The 16,285-nt window shown below is 52.0% G+C and overlaps 1 protein-coding gene across 1 annotated transcript; it reads right to left on the reverse strand.

The window, feature by feature from the left end:
* Nucleotides 1-5,778: 5,778 nt before the first annotated feature.
* On the reverse strand, nt 5,779-11,964 carry LOC143219499 (uncharacterized). The gene is made up of 7 exons (XM_076445446.1): nt 11,931-11,964; nt 11,748-11,820; nt 7,849-11,173; nt 7,293-7,770; nt 6,981-7,223; nt 6,041-6,812; nt 5,779-5,869 (listed from the first exon to the last, which is right to left on the reverse strand). Exons 1-7 carry the CDS (start codon nt 11,962-11,964, stop codon nt 5,779-5,781), a joined length of 5,016 nt encoding a protein of 1,671 aa, XP_076301561.1.
* Nucleotides 11,965-16,285: the final 4,321 nt, after the last annotated feature.

A 16,285-nucleotide genomic window follows, 5' to 3' on the forward strand; every position in this document is an offset into this window, starting at 1 on the left:
TTTATATTTATTTATTTATATTTATATATTTATTTATTTATATTTATATATATTTATTTATTTATCTAAACAAATAAGAATGGTACCTCCAACCGCTACTCCGGGTCCTAGGAGGGAAAGAAAACACATGAAGATTCTCCAGATTAACCTGAATCATTGTAAGGTGGCCCAGGAGCTTATTACTCAAGCCGCTGCCCAATACGAGGCGGATATAGTGATTATATCCGATCCATGGTCTCCACCCACCTACTGGTATAACGACGGCCACAAGGACTCCTCAATCTGGATCCCACAGGCTGGTACACTTAATAGCATCCGGGGTATATACAATGGCAAGGGCATTGTGGCAGTACAGCTGGAGCCGCTAACCATCGTGGCTTGCTACTTCTCCCCGAATATACCCATCGAGGTTTATAAGGACAGAATCGCTGAGCTGGAAAATTTTCTGAACTCGGTCGACACAAGCAAGTGTATTGTTGCAGGCGATTTCAACGCAAAATCCCCCGCGTGGGGCTCCACAGTACTGGATGAACGCGGAGGAGTAATTATGGAGCTTACCAACAGCTGCGACCTGACACCCACGCTCAGCCAGGGGACATTTACGTTCGAGAAAAATGGCCGAAGATCTTTAATAGATTTTATGCTATGCGGAAGAACTATAGCTGAACACATCGTCAACAGCCGCATTCTTGACGAATACACAGCTTCCGACCATCGCTATCTTCTTCACGAAATCCATCTAAATGAAGCAATGAAGAACAGAACACAAAAAACAAGTAAGAAGCTAAACATCAAGGGCTTCAGCAATCTATATATACAACTAACAAAAATAGCGGACCCACTCACCATTGCCACGACCGAAGACATCGACTCGTATATACAAATCCTGGAGGAAATTCTTGAAGCCACCTGCTACCACCCACAGGTAGCAGCGAAGAGAAAAGAGGTTTGGTGGTGGAACCCTGACATAGCCGCACTTAGGAAAGAAGACATACCAACACGGCGCGAACTGCAGAGAGCACGGGCTAAGGGCAAACCCACTGAAACAATAGAAACATGCTGCGAGAAACATAGAGAAAAAAAGAAAGCACTCAAAATCGCGATAAGTAAGGCAAAGAAAAATGCTTGGACTGACCTCATAGACGGAATAGATGCGGATATTTGGGGCAAGCCCTATAAATGGGTGATGGGCACGGTGACAGGTAGGCCTCCACCTACGGTACTATCCGACAACGAAACCAGGAAAGTCATCGACGCTCTTTTTCAAACAATACCAGACCCGGGAAAAATTGTCCCGAAAAATTGCACCGTCCAAGGACTCTGCGACGACAGCCCTTTCACATCAAATGAAGTCCAGGAGGCTATCAAGGCCGTAAAAAAGAAGGCTCCAGGGCTAGATGGTCTACCCACGGAGGTTGTCAAGCTACTGGGGACGATTGCAGCACCTCACCTTACACACGTTATAGATGTATGTTACAATCTGGGCTATTTCCCCAGACCTTGGAAAAAAGGAAGATTGGTCCTGATACCAAAAAAGCCGGGACCAGATGGTAGTGTTGGGTGTAGACCACTCACCATACTGTCTAACGTCGCTAAGGTCCTTGAACACTGCCTTAAAGCAAGGCTGTTGTGTACAGTTAAATTCGAACACAACCAGTACGGCTTCTGCCGCGGACGAAGCACTATACATGCTATCTCCGAGGTGATAAAGCGGTGGGATGCGGCCAAGGCGAAAAACCACCACTGTGCTATGGTCGCACTCGACGTGCGTAACGCGTTCAACACCGTGAAATGGCACAACCTGATAAAGGCACTGGCAGCTAGAAAGCTACCCAACAAGCTATTTGACATCCTTAAAAGCTACCTAGAGGACAGAGCAGTAGTCTATACCGACAGCTCGGGACAACAGCAGGTAGTCAACATCTACGCGGGAGTACCTCAGGGTTCGGTTCTGGCAGTCGGCTAGGTGATCTTCGCAGAAGCAGTTGGGTTTTATTAACGACATACCTCGATATTCGGCCATCTTGACGAATGCAGAGAGAGTTAATAGAATTGACTAATCTCGAAGAATAGAATAGTTTTATTATTAAGATTAGTTACAGTTTTATAGTTTTTGCAGTAGAATATCTTAAGCATGGTGTCGGGTTATTAATTAAGTGCGTGCGTTGTTTATTAGAGTGTAGGTTAGAGTAGATACGGAAAAGTGTTCGGCAATTTCCGAATACACGTGTTCGGCGGTCCGCCATTTCGCGGCTCTCCGTCCTTCGGAGCACGTGGCAAGGCCAATTTGTTCGGAGTGAAGAGTGCGACTACAGTAGAATCTGAAACAGAAAAAAAAGAAACATTAGTAAAGTCGGTTAGAATAGCTACGGAGAAGTGTTCGGTAATTTCCGAAAATTAGTGTACAGCGGTCCGCCATTTTGTGGTCTTCCGTCTTCGAAGCACGTGGCAAGACCAAGTTGTTCGTAGTGAAGAGTGCGGCTACAGTAGTACCTGAAACAGAAAAAAGAAAAAAAAGATTAGTAAAATAGCAAAAGTAGACAGGCTAAGGGCAAGAGGGGGCTCTAAGGAGCCGACCCCCGCATTTTTTTAAAGAAATCGGGCTAGAATTGCCCAATTAAGGGCTCGGTTAGTTTAACAAAAGTTTCAAGGAAAGTGAATTTTTCCAAAAACCGTGAGTGAGAGCGAGACAGAGCGATAGCGAAAACCGCGAGTGAAAGTGAGAGGGCTAAGCGGACAGTGGACAAATTTTATTTTATTCCGAATTTTTTTTTTTTTTATAAATCTGAAAAAAGTTTCCAAACAATATAGCGTGCTCGGAATTCTTATTTCTTCTCTGACCCCCCCCCCCCATGTGGGTAGTCAGATGAATGAGGGCAAAAATACGAGTACTCCTATCGAAAAAAAATATAGGTTATTTACAAAAAGTTTATTAGTTCGCGGAAAATACCTCGAGTGGGTACTCGAAGGAGAGGAAATCGCCGGGGGAATAAGATAAGCTCAAAAAAATAGAGGTTAATAACTAAAAAATTTATTTCGCGACCTAGACCCCCCGAGCGGGGTCTCGTTTGAAAACGCAACACTAGAAGAACTCAAATAAGTGAAAAAATAGATAGTGTACATACCCAATTAGCGGACCTTTGTTATAAGCGAGTTAGAAAGGCTAGTAAAAAATTATAGGTGACAGGTGCGAGCGATAGACCGTCTGTAATTCTATACAAAGCTAGAGAGAGAGAGAGATACAGAGGCAAGATTGTTAGTATAGCGCGAATATTATTGCTAAAAATTAGACTTTGAGAAAGAAAGAGTATAATAAAGCGGAACAACTCTTCGTAAGGGTTCGGTTCTGGCACCCCTACTTTGGAATCTGCAGTATGACGAACTACTAAAAACTGCCCTCCCTCGAGGCGCTTACCTTTACAGTTTTTCTGATGACGTGGCTCTTATCATCACAGCGTCTGAGGCAGAAGACTTGTCCACGAGAGCCACCATGGCCCTGACGAAAATTAGCCGGTGGTTCGAGCTGAACCAGCTGTCTCTGGCACCCGAGAAGACTGAGCTGTTACTACTGGCAGGACGGAAATCTCCTCGAGGTATCAACATCAAGCTCGACGACCTAACTCTGGCACCTCAAAAGGAGGTAAGGTATCTAGGACTGTTGCTGGAAGGCAACCAATACTACAGCAACCACCTAAACACTGTAGTTAACAAGGCAGCCAAGATAGCAGGTGCGCTCAACAGAGTCATGCTCAACATCGGCGGATCCTCCTACTATTCGCGGATACTTTATTATAGAGTGGTTGAATCGGTGGTGCTTTATGCAGCTCCGATATGGGCGATAGTTGCTAATCGCATAACCAAGGCAAAAATAATTAATAGGCTACAAAAGCTATCATTAGCAAGAGTGGTACGGGCGTACCGAACCACCTCACTGGACGCACTATGTGTTTTATCGGGTATCCCCCCGCTCACCCTAATGGCAGAAGAGAGGCGTCGAATCTTCCAGAGAACCGTGGACATCGATAGAACACACGAAGACTACTACCAGATAAAACTGAAGGAAATCAAAGAAGAGGAAAGAAAGGAAACGATAAGACTCTGGCAAATACGGTGGGATAGTGCTTGCCACGGGCGTAAAACACATGCTCTCATCCCAAATATATTGGAATGGACAGACTGGGGTCCACAGATACTGGACTTTCATTTGACCCAGTTTCTTACGGGACATGGATGTTTCTCAAATTATCTAGCCAGGATAGGGAAACGGAAAGATGATAAATGCATCGCGTGCAACGACGCGGTGGACAGCCCAGAACACACACTACTAGAGTGTCCAGCGTGGGAAAACCCAAGGACCAGCTTAATAAACGCGATTGGCCCACTACATTGGAAGGACCTGATTCGGGCCCTAAAAGACAATACAAAGATGCCCTTAATAAGGACATATATAAATAACATAATGAAAACCAAAGAAGAAAAGGAACGTCAAATCCAACAGGAAGAACGCATCCGGAGACGTGAACAAGGAACAAGTAGACAAGAATACAGAGCTCAAAGAAGAAGATAGACTTCTATCTATTCATGTATGTATGTATGTATGTATTTATTTATCTATTTATATATTGCAACTTCTGAAATAGGTTGGTCTTTAGAGACAGAGATGATTATTATGTACATGTCGTAGATTTAAGCGCGTTTTTAGAATAAGCATTGGTTAAGGATTGGCCGTTGGAAGTTGCAGGAGTCGGCTGCTGAGTGCTCGCGCGTGCATTTACATTGTAGCGCGGCCGAGACGTTTGATTGGCCGCAAGAGTCGGGATCGGTTTCTCTTACGCGCAGCCGAAACGTTTGAGCGGCTGCGACAAACAAAATCGGCTCCCTTTTAGAATGCGTGCACGTGGACGGAGTGACTCTGCGGAGTGGGGAGAATGCGAGGCAAGGCCCTTGATGGCCCGAGACCGGCCGGCAGATTTTTGTTTAGCGCTCGAACGATCGAGATCAGTGTCTCCGCAGAGTCAAACGGTCAGAATACTCGACAGCCGACACGCGACGCTGAAACGTATTAACGCCGGGGCGCACGGGTCGCGCCAAAATGTTTCTGCCGCGACATACATATGTAACTATTTATTTATTTATTTATTTATATTGTATATATTGAAATAGGTAGGCCCGAAGAGGACAGAGGATGTATATATAGTCAAAATTTTATAGGGCGGAATTGTATCTCTCTCTGCGTGCAGTAATGCTTATAGGCGGTTTCCGCGTTATGATGGACCCCTTTTTTTCCAGGTTAAGCTAGCAGGATTAGAGGGGGAGGGGTTTTTAGGGGGTATAAGAACTGAGTCCCTCACGACGTGCGTAATTCATTTTCCCCTCTGTAAAGGAATAGAAGGGTCGTGGAAGGATATGAAAATCAATGTCACTAGCACTGTTGGTTAAGTGTATAAAGCACAAGTCATTGTCCAGTTTATTTAAATTGAAATCAAAGGAACCGTCACCACTTAAAACTAACTTAAACTAGAACGTAAAGAACTTTAAACAAGAGAAGCTAGAATCCAGTGTAGGCTGGAAACTAGAAGACCAGAGAAGCGCAAAGGCCTTAGTACATTAATAGCTCAAGCAAAGCGATTGTTTTACAGTAGCGAAAGTGTTAACCGCTCAAGCGAATCGGGAGTTCGAAAAGCAACTGAACAACGGTAATCAGCGGCGAACTACGAGCTAGGACGGTCGAGAGGAGAGGTGAAGCGGCCCGGTATTGTCTCGAGACATTGTTGTCATTTAGGCAAACCCGTCTCGCCCTTCTTTCCCCTGTCCCATGCTAACTCGCGTGCCGCCGCTGAGCTCGCCCGATCCGCAACATGCCGCCCGCCTTTGTTGATCGGCACAACGAATCAACAAATTTACATAAAATTTTATTGACTATCGGTAGCGGCGCTGGGGGGGGAAGAGGCAAATTTTAGCAATAGGCCGCGTAAGGACGGAAGTAGCAGTACGAACGGTTACAACGCGAACAAGTCCGTCAGAACCAGCGTGAACTTGCTCGATTCTTCCCAACGGCCATCGTGTGGGTGGAGTAGCTTCGTTGAGGATGAGGCACAAGTCTCCAGGCTTTAGATTAGGCTTCTCCTTAGTCCATATGGCCCTTTGCTGCAAAGTCTGCAAATATTCGACGGACCAGCGATCCCAGAAATGGTCGCGTTGCTGCTGGATCATTTGCCAACGAGTTAGTCGGGAAGCGCGGACATCCGACAAGGAAGGTTCGGGAATAGCAGTTAGGGGAGAACCTATCAGAAAGTGGGCTGGGGTCAAGGCGGTGAGATCGGTAGGTTCGTCGGTTAGCGGAGTAATTGGACGAGAATTTAAGCAAGCCTCGATCTGTGTCAACAATGTAGACATCTCCTCAAAGGTGAGGAGAGTCTCACCGATAACGCGCCGGAGGTGGTACTTCACCGACTTGACCGCAGCCTCCCAGATACCTCCAAAATGAGGTGCAGAAGGAGGGTTAAACACCCAATCAGTCCCGGCTACAGCTAAAGCTTGGCGAGTTTTCAGCATTTTCTCATTGGAAGTGTTAAGCATTCGCCGCAATTCTTTATCGGCACCTACAAACGTTGTTCCGCAATCGCTTCGAATAGAGGCGCAGAGACCGCGACGAGAAACAAAGCGACGATAAGCAGCGAGGAAAGCTTCGGAAGAGTAGTCGCAGACTAACTCAAGGTGTACAGCACGGGTAGCGAGGCATACAAAAACCGAGACGTAAGACTTGCGTGTCCGTGCACCGCGTCCAGGCGAAAACTTCGTGTTGAAGGGTCCTGCATAATCGACTCCAGTATGATAGAAGGGGCGCGTAGGTGTAACGCGCGAGTAGGGGAGATCGCTCATTAGTTGCTCGGAAGTTTTAGCTCGCCATCGCCAACATTTTAAACACCCGTGAATGTGTTTTCGAACCGCTCGGCGGCCGCGAGGGATCCAATACATACGGCGTAAATTGGACAAAGTAAGCTGTGTTCCGCCATGCAACAATCTCTCGTGGAAGTAGAAGATAATCAGCGAAGTTACTTTGCTTTTTTCCGGCATAATGATCGGGTGTTTCTCATCATAATCTAGGAGAGAGTGTTTCAATCGACCGCCAACGCGTAATAGTCCACGATCATCCAGGAATGGACTGAGACGGACGAGGGGTCCCCGGAGAGGGGAACGGGATCCTTCTAAGCAAGCAATCTCTGTAGAGAAAAAACGCCGTTGCTCGCACCGAACTATCGTAAGTCGAGCGTTATCAAGTTCGTCGGTACGTAGGCAGGTATCCTTCACTGTAGAAGTTCTTCGAGCGCAGTTGATGAAACGCAAGCACCAAGCAACTGACCGCAAGAGGCGCATGAAGGACGAATAACGAGAGAATAGTTCTGTCGTTTGGGAGGAAGAGGCGGCAGCGACAGTAGTACTAAGTACAGTTTTCTCAGAGCGCCTTTCCTCCTCCGTGTCCATGACTGTAGCATAATATTCCTTGAACTCACGAGTAGAGGTGGAGAGGAAGGAAGGCCCCTGCCACCAGAGTGAATTAGTAGCAAGCGCATCCCCGCTTAAACCCCGAGAAGCGGGATCGGCAGGGTTGTCTTTAGAGCGAATGTGATGCCAAACATCAGGAGAATAGAGGTTTTGGATTTCCGCAACTCTATTAGCGACAAAAGTTTTCCATTGGGAAGGTCGACCTTGCAGCCAACTAAGAACGATTGTCGAATCTGACCAGAGATATATTTGAGCGTCGTGCAACTGCAAAACATTTCGTACGCGTTTAACTAGTCGCGAAAGAAGTACCGCGGCGCACAATTCCAGCCGCGGTAGGGATACCTGTTGAAGGGGGGCCACCTTAGTTTTTGCAATGACTAATCTTATGAGAGGTCTCGAGTCGGTTTGAAATGATCGGACGTAAACAACACCGGCATACGCTTTCTCCGAGGCATCCGCAAATCCATGTAGTTCGAGCACGTGTTTACCACTGATCCCCACCCAGCGAGGCATCCTGACAGCCGAAATCCCAGCAAGACTGTGCGAGTAAGTAGACCAGTATTTCGTCTGCGCGGGGGGCAGGGGATCGTCCCAATCGAGTTTTAAAAGCCAGAGCGTCTGCAAGAATATTTTGGCAGTAACAGTAACCGGCGCCAAAAAACCTAGAGGATCGTAGACAGAGGCCATCTCCTTCAAAACCTGTCGTTTAGTTATAGTGACCTGAGGCTCGCGAGGTTTTAAATCGAAAAGGAAGAAGTCCCCCGCGGACTGCCACCGTAGTCCCAGTAAGGTGAAGAGGTTTTCAATTGGGCGGTCACCTGATGAAGCGATGTGTTCAGCTGACAGATGGTCAAGCAACCTTGGTTCATTGGAAGTCCACTTCCTCAGGGTGAAACCGCCCGCCTTGAGAGCGGCAATTAATTGTTTTTGGACTTCTAAAGCCTCATCAATAGTCGAGGCTCCGGAAAGCACATCGTCCATGTAAACATCTGACCTTAAACAGGAGGCGGCCAGCGGGAAGCGACTCTCCTCGTCAGAACTGAGCTGTCGGATTGTACGCATAGCAAGATAGGGAGTGCAAGCTAGACCGTAAGTGACCGTACGTAGCCGATACTCGTCCACCTCACCGTCAGAATCGCGTCGCCACAAGATGCTCTGGGCGTGGCGATCCTCGTCAGCAAGCCAGATTTGCCGATACATCTTTTCCATATCGGCGGCAAAAACTATAGCATGGCAACGCCAACGGAGCAGGAGATCAGGAATCTCAGGCAACAAGTTGGGTCCAGAATGGAGAATATCGTTTAGAGAAATGCCGGTTGTAGTTTTACTAGAGCCATTAAAAACGACGCGTAGTTTAGTCGTAGAGCTTGACTCTCGCCAAACGCCGTGATGCGGCAGATAGTAATTTTTTGTATTTGCTCTAATACCCGTAGCAAGTTCCATATGATTGAGATGGAGATATTCATCGAGAAAAGAGCGGTACCTTGCAGCAAAGTCTCCGGAATTTAAGAAGCGTCTCTCTAGTTTTGAGAGCATTATAGCAGCTGTTTTTCGAGAATCACCTAGCACCGTGAAAGCTCTCTTGAACGGTAGTCGGACGATGTATCGGCCCGTCTGGTCACGCGTGTGAGTACGAACAAAATGATTCTCGCACTCGTCTTCATCCGCGGTAAGCTCAGCAGAGGAGGGAGGAGCAGCTACTTCCTCTAATGACCAAAATCTTTGCAGCAGAGTGCTGATATCATCGTCGACCGAGCAATGTAGTATAATACGACGAGGGTTTGAAGGAGAAATGTTGGATTCTCCCGGCGATCCGGTAACAATCCAACCAAGTGTGGTAGCTTGGGCGACGGGGGAACCCGCCGCTCCCTGACGCAGACCTTCGCGAATAATCAGCGCGTAAATATCGGCTACAAGCAAAAGCTCGATGGGTTGTCGCGAAGTGATTTCCGGATCAGCAAGTTCTAGATCATTGAGATGCGGCCACGTGCTCGAACCAGCGGTTATAGGTGGCTCGTAAGACGAAAGTCGAGAAAGAATAACAGCGTCTACAGCATATGAAACAGTGGGGTCGAGTCTCGATGACACGGTCAAATTCACCCTGCCTCGAGGTCGACTTCGCATCGAATCTACCCCTTCCAACGGTATGTTAAACGGTTTACGCGGTAGTTTAAATCGTTGCACGATGCTTTCCCCAATCAAAGAGACTTCGGAACACGGGTCTATTAAAGCGCGGACAAAAATTCTTTCGCCCGGACAAACCTCTATTCCCACGATAGCAGTAGCTAAAATTAGAGTTTGGCTCATTCGCGTGCAGTTCACTGTTTTAGTGACAGGCTTAGATACGGAGGATGAAGCATCGAAATTATCTCCCGAGTGAGGACTTTCGTGAGGAATATGAAGGGCAGTATGATGCTTGCCTACGCAGGTTTGACAGCGCTTACTTGACTTGCAATCGCGTACATGGTGGTTTGACAAACAATTGAAACAGAGATTGTTTTCTATTACCACTTTTCTCCTCTCCGGGGGCGTAAGACTCTTAAACGCAGGGCAAAACAGTACAAAATGATCCTTTTGGCAAAGGCGACATCGCGAAGCTCCGGGTGTTCCCGTGACGGCGTGCACCGTCGGTCGGCGGTTTGTCCCGCGAGGAGTAGCAGATGGAGTGGGGGCCCGTCTCTCAGCAGATGGAGTGGGGGGCCTTCTCGCCGTAGAAGTAGATGGAACAGCGAGGTGTGACGAAGCAGCGGTAGCAAGCAAGTTGCAAGAGGGCAGCGAAGAAACAGTCAACGACCGCAAGCGTGCCCTCAGAAATTCGGACAGTTGGGAAAAGGTCGGCATCTCCTCCTTTCCCTCCAGAGTTGTCTCCCAGCTCAATCTCGTCTCTCCATCTAGTCGTTGGACAGTAATGAAATTGAGCCAATCGCTCCAATGCTCGACAGGACGTTTGAGAGCAGCTAACGCTTCAACGGCGTTTCTCGTTCCGTTCAGCAACGTTTTTAGCTCTGCAGCAGACTCCGTTTTCATCGAAGGTAACGACAAAAGCACGCCCAGTTGTGCATTTACGAGAATTGCAAGGCTATCATATTCCTTCTCGAGCAACTTCCAAGCCCGCGAGAAGTCCTCATCGGTGACGGGAATGTGGTTTAGTAGTTCAGCAGGCTCCCCAGTAACGTTCGTCTTTAAGTAGTGTAGCCGTTCGACATCGGTAAGGATCGGGTTATTGATCACCAACGATCGGAAGAGGTCTCGGAAGCTGGTCCATTGCGTAAAATTGCCGTCGAAAGGGACGAGAGCAATTTTGGGCATAGATTGCCTTTTAGGTTGCTGAGGGGCGGCAACTGTTCCAAGTTGAACTGTAGCTGGTCCCAGCAGCTGCTTTAACCCAGCCTTCTCATTGATGTAGGCTTCCTCCGTCTCGTCGTAGAGGTTATTAGCAAAATAGGTGGATTTCAGAAGCGCAGCGTCTTCTTTAGAGCGAAGTTTATCATCGTTAGAGGTAAACTCCAGCCAGTATGTCTCTAGGAGTTCCAATCTTGCTTCGACGGTATCCCGAGTAATTTTGTCGGCTCCCTTTTTTTCAGGTTCTCGATCATACGCGAGATTCGTGTCGCCAACGTTTCTTGCTTTTTTAGCACGGCATCCATATTTAGTTGTCGGGTAGCAACTTGAAAACGTCTAGCGAAAACCGTTGAAAGTCACGACTGTTTTCGGACGAGGTCGAATAACACGAACCGAACTAGCGACCGTTAAATTCAAAAGGTAGCACTTCCACGACACGTTTTTAGACTTTTAGCACCAAAATCCGGCTCGAAGGACCACTAATTTATGTAAAGGAATAGAAGGGTCGTGGAAGGATATGAAAATCAATGTCACTAGCACTGTTGGTTAAGTGTATAAAGCACAAGTCATTGTCCAGTTTATTTAAATTGAAATCAAAGGAACCGTCACCACTTAGAACTAACTTAAACTAGAACGTAAAGAACTTTAAACAAGAGAAGCTAGAATCCAGTGTAGGCTGGAAACTAGAAGACCAGAGAAGCGCAAAGGCCTTAGTACATTAATAGCTCAAGCAAAGCGATTGTTTTACAGTAGCGAAAGTGTTAACCGCTCAAGCGATTCGGGAGTTCGAAAAGCAACTGAACAACGGTAATCAGCGGGGAACTACGAGCTAGGACGGTCGAGAGGAGAGGTGAAGCGGGCCGGTATTGTCTCGAGACATTGTTGTCATTTAGGCAAACCCGTCTCGCCCTTCTTTCCCCTGTCCCATGCTAACTCGCGTGCCGCCGCTGAGCTCGCCCGATCCGCAACACCCTCCTCGTTAAAAAAGGTTAGGTTGGTTAGGTTAGGTTGGGGAAATAATAATGGTGGTGAGGGGAGTGGTGAGCGCGCCCCGGTGCCGGCCAATGATTGGTCGGACGAACTCCGGGTCTCCGATTGGGAGCTCGACCAGGCCATCCAGGAGCGCCGGGCTAGGGGCAAGAAAGCCCCCGGCCCCGATGGCGTTCCTGGCGGTATAATGGCCTCGGCGCTAAAGGCCCTCGCCCCGGCTTACAGGAGCATCTTGGATGCGCGCCTGAGTCGGGGAGTCTTCCCCAAGTGTTGGAAGGAGGCGATCCTCGTCCTCCTCCACAAGGATGGTAAGCCCGCAGTGTCTCCCTCTGCTTACCGGCCGATATGTTTACTCGACGAGGCGGGCAAGCTGTTCGAAAGAATAATTGCCGCCCGCCTCCGAGAGCACCTTTCGCGGAGTGATTCCGGGTTGAGCGACGGACAGTTTGGGTTCCGGAGGGGGCGCTCAACGATAGATGCGTTGGAGCATCTGCGTCTCCTCCGGGAAAGTGCCGTCGCTCGGGACAGGCTGTTGATCGCCGTGTCATTGGACATCTCCAATGCGTTCAACACCCTGCCCTGGAAGGAGATAGAGGACGCCCTAGAGCATTTCCGGGTTCCCCTCTATCTCCGGGAAGTGCTCCGGGACTACCTCCGCGAGAGGGAGGTGTATATTGCCGGCCGGTATAGGGCGTACCTGAGGGAGATATGCCGCGGGGTACCACAGGGGTCGATCCTCGGACCGCTCCTGTGGATCCTAGCAATCGACGCGGTTCTGCGGGTCTCCCTCCCCCCCGGCACGGGTGTCATATGCTATGCGGACGACACCCTGCCCTACGCCGAGGGGAGGACCTGGGAGGAGGCGGGACGCCTCATCGAGTCCGCCCTGGACTGCGTGGTTGGACGGATCCGGGGGATGGGGCTTGTCGTGGCCGCCGCAAAGACCGAGGCCATATGGTTGTACCAACCATCTCGGACGCGGCGGCCGCCCCAAGGATTCCGGATCCGGGTCGTGGATACCCTCGTCGAGGTCGGGCCCACCATGAAGTATCTGGGCCTGACCATCGACGGTCGCTGGCGTTTCGAAGAGCATTTCGAACTCCTGGCCCCCCGACTCGAAAAGACAGCGACCGCGCTTTCGCGGTTGCTGCCCAATATCGGGGGGCCGCAGTTGAGTGTACGCCGCCTCTACATAGGAGTGGTGCGGAGCATTGCCCTGTATGGGGCACCCGTGTGGCACCGCTCGCTTGAGGCCAGCCGACGCTGCGTCGCGCACTTGGAGAGAGTGCGGCGTCGGCTGTCCCTGCGGGCCATACGGGGATACCGCACCGTCTCGACAGAGGTGGCGGGCCTCCTGGCCGTGGTTCCTCCCTTCCATCTGGTGGCGGCGGAGCGGGTGATCGTATACCGGATCGCCTGCGAATCCCGCCGCCCCCCTGGGGAGGAGCTGACGGCCGCGGAGGAGGAGCAGTTCGAAGTGCGGAGACGCCAGGCCCGTGCGGACGTGTTCGAGCGATGGAGACGCCTGCTTGCGTCCTCGACGCGTCCGACAGTTCGGGCCCTCCTGCCCATGTTCGATACATGGTGCGGGAGGCGAGTGGGGTTGACCTTCCGCCTCACGCAGGTGCTCACCGGACACGGCTGTTTCGGTGAGTATCTGGTAAGGATGGGGCGGGAGCCAGCGGCGCAGTGCCACCACTGCGGCGAGGAGGTGGACACGGCGCAACATACACTCGAGGAGTGCCCGGCTTGGGCCGGACCGCGCCGTGTCCTCAGAGCCGCGGTGAAAGGGTGGGACCTCTCGCTCCCGGTCTTGTTCGACCACTTGACCGGGAGCCAGAGGTCGTGGAAAGGGGTCGCCTCCTTCTGCGAGACAGTAATGTCCCAGAAGGAGGAGGCCGAGCGGGCACGGGAAAGAGACCCGGGCTCCACGAGGAGGAGGATGGCGCGGGGACGTCCCCCGCGCCGTCGTGCGACGTCCGCCCCCTCAGGGAGAGGTGGGAGGGCGTCGGGGTCAGTTGTAGCGGCGCGGGGGACGTCCCCCCGCGACGCAGCGGGTCCCCCGAGTGGGAGGACGGGGACTGGGGGGAGGGCGCGGGGAGTGTTCCCCTCCCCGCGTCAACTTATGCCTCCCCCTCCTGGGGGGGCTGGGGTTCCGTTAGCGGTGCGGGGTGTTCGCGCCCCGCGCCGTCGTGTGCCCCCTCGTAGGGGAGCGGTGGATGGAGGGGCCGGGGGCGTGAGCTGACCCCGGTCCCCGGGGGGAGTAAATCTCCCCCCGAGTTGGCCCGGCACCCCGAGATGATAGTGGAGGGGTGCCGGCCACCCCCCGGACGCTAGTTCCGGGGGAGGGCGCGGGGGGGTGGGGTGGGGAGGGTCGGGGCGTCCGGAATGCTCCTCCGACGACCCTTTCTTACCGGTGTCGGCGCCTTCCTGCCTTGGCCGGGCGAGGACCCTCGGGTCCACGGCTCGAGCAGGGCAGAAAGGCTCCGGGAGCTGTGGGTGGACCGAGCTGGGGCTCAAGAAGCCCAATCCGAAGGCTCCAGGGATGGGGACACCGGGCGGGTCCCTCCGCCCGGGGTCCGGTTAGAGCAGGCATGGGGGGAGCTAACCCCTCCCCTCGGCACGCATGTGAGCTGGGAAGTGTCCTAATGAATACTCGCGTGATTCAGGCACTTCCCATGTAGCTTAGGGCGGGCGTGTGGTTTTAGTGGGTACTCTGGGGGAGGGGATCGGCGAGCCTTGTTGGCTCGCCGACCCCCTCCTCGAGGGAGCCCCACATAATCCCGGCTCCCCCCCCAGGGGGGTCGGGGTATGCGTAACGCATTTCCACACGATAAAAAAAAAAAAAAGGTTGTTTCGTTTCCGACCGACGCCGCCTCACGTCACGTGTCCAACTGGCGGGTCTGGGATGGTGAAACACTTTCGGACCACTGCTACGTCCTGATGGACGTGGCGGTGGCATCGGACCCGTCGTTGGACACGCCCCCCCGGCGTGGCATCCCTTCGGCGCCTAGATGGGCGCTGAAGCAACTGAACAAGGACCTGTTGAGGGCCGTTATTATCGGCTCCGCCTGGCCTCCGGCCAGGGAGCGCGGGGCAGAAGAGGGGGCTGAGTGGATCCGGGACACGCTACAAATGATTTGTGATGTAGCTATGCCCCGGGTCCGAGACCGGCCCCCAAGGAAGTCTACATATTGGTGGTCGGGCGAGTTGGCCGAACTGAGGAGAGTGGCCGGCCGTGCCCGCCGCCAATACACCCGCGCTCGGCGCCGCCACTTTATGGGCGGTGACTCGGAGCCGATGGTCGCTGGTCTGTACAGGGAGTACAGATCGGCGGCGAAGGCCCTCAAGCCTGCGATTGCCGCAGCCAAGACTAAGACCTGGGATGAACTCCTGCTCACCCTCCATGACGATCCGTGGGGACGCCCATATAGGACGGTGCTGGGGAAGCTCCGTCCTTGGGCGTCCCCAGTCACGGAGCGGTTGGAGCCGGAACTCCTGGGGCGCGTAGTTGGCGCCCTCTTCCCCCCCCCCCAACGTTTGGGAGGAGGAGGATGCGGAGCGCGCCCCTTTGCGACTATCGAATGGTCGGACGAGTTCCGGGTCTCTTAGTGGGAGTTATCCGAGGCCATCCGGAAGCGTCGGGCCAGGGGCAAGAAAGCCCCGGGCCCGGACGGTGTTCCCGGAGGGATAATGGTCTTGGCTTTAGAGGTCCTTGCCCCGGCTTTCAGGGAAGTATTGAACGCTAACCTGAGCCGGGGAACCTTCCCCAAGGTTTGGAAGCGAGCGAGTCTGGTCCTCCTCCAGAAGGAGGGTAAACCCTTAGAGTCTCCCTCTGCGTACCGACCGGTGTGTCTGCTCGATGAGGCGGGTAAGCTTTTCGAACGAATTATGGCTGCCCGTCTCGTCGAGCATCTGTCGCGGATTGGTCCCGATCTCAGCGACAGTCAGTTTGGATTCCGGAGGGGGCGCTCCACTGTTGATGCTTTGGAGCGCTTGCGCCTCCTCCGGGAGAGGGCTGTCGCACAGGGCAGGGTGTTTATAGCAGTATCGTTGGATATTTCCAACGCCTTCAACACCCTGCCCTGGAGGGAGATAGATAGGGCCCTAGTATATCATCGGGTCCCTGTCTATCTCCGGGAGGTTATTCGGGACTATCTCCGCGGCAGAGAGGTGGAGTATACCGGCCGGTCGCAAACTGAGCTTAAGAGGGAGATTCACTGCGGGGTTCCACAGGGGGGGTTATTTCACCGCTCCTGTGGAACCTCGGATTTGATGCAGTGCTGCGGGTTGAGCTCCCCCCTTACACGGGTGTCATTTGTTACGGGGATGACACCCTTGTATATGCGGAGGGGGAGAACTGGGAGAGGACCAGACACCTCGCTGAGTCCGCCCTGGATTGTGTCGTCGGACGGATCCGTAGAATGGGGCTCACGGTGAACGCCGC

This window comes from Lasioglossum baleicum, unplaced genomic scaffold (genome assembly GCF_051020765.1).
Source record: "Lasioglossum baleicum unplaced genomic scaffold, iyLasBale1 scaffold0031, whole genome shotgun sequence".
NCBI classification, from domain to species: domain Eukaryota; kingdom Metazoa; phylum Arthropoda; class Insecta; order Hymenoptera; family Halictidae; genus Lasioglossum; species Lasioglossum baleicum.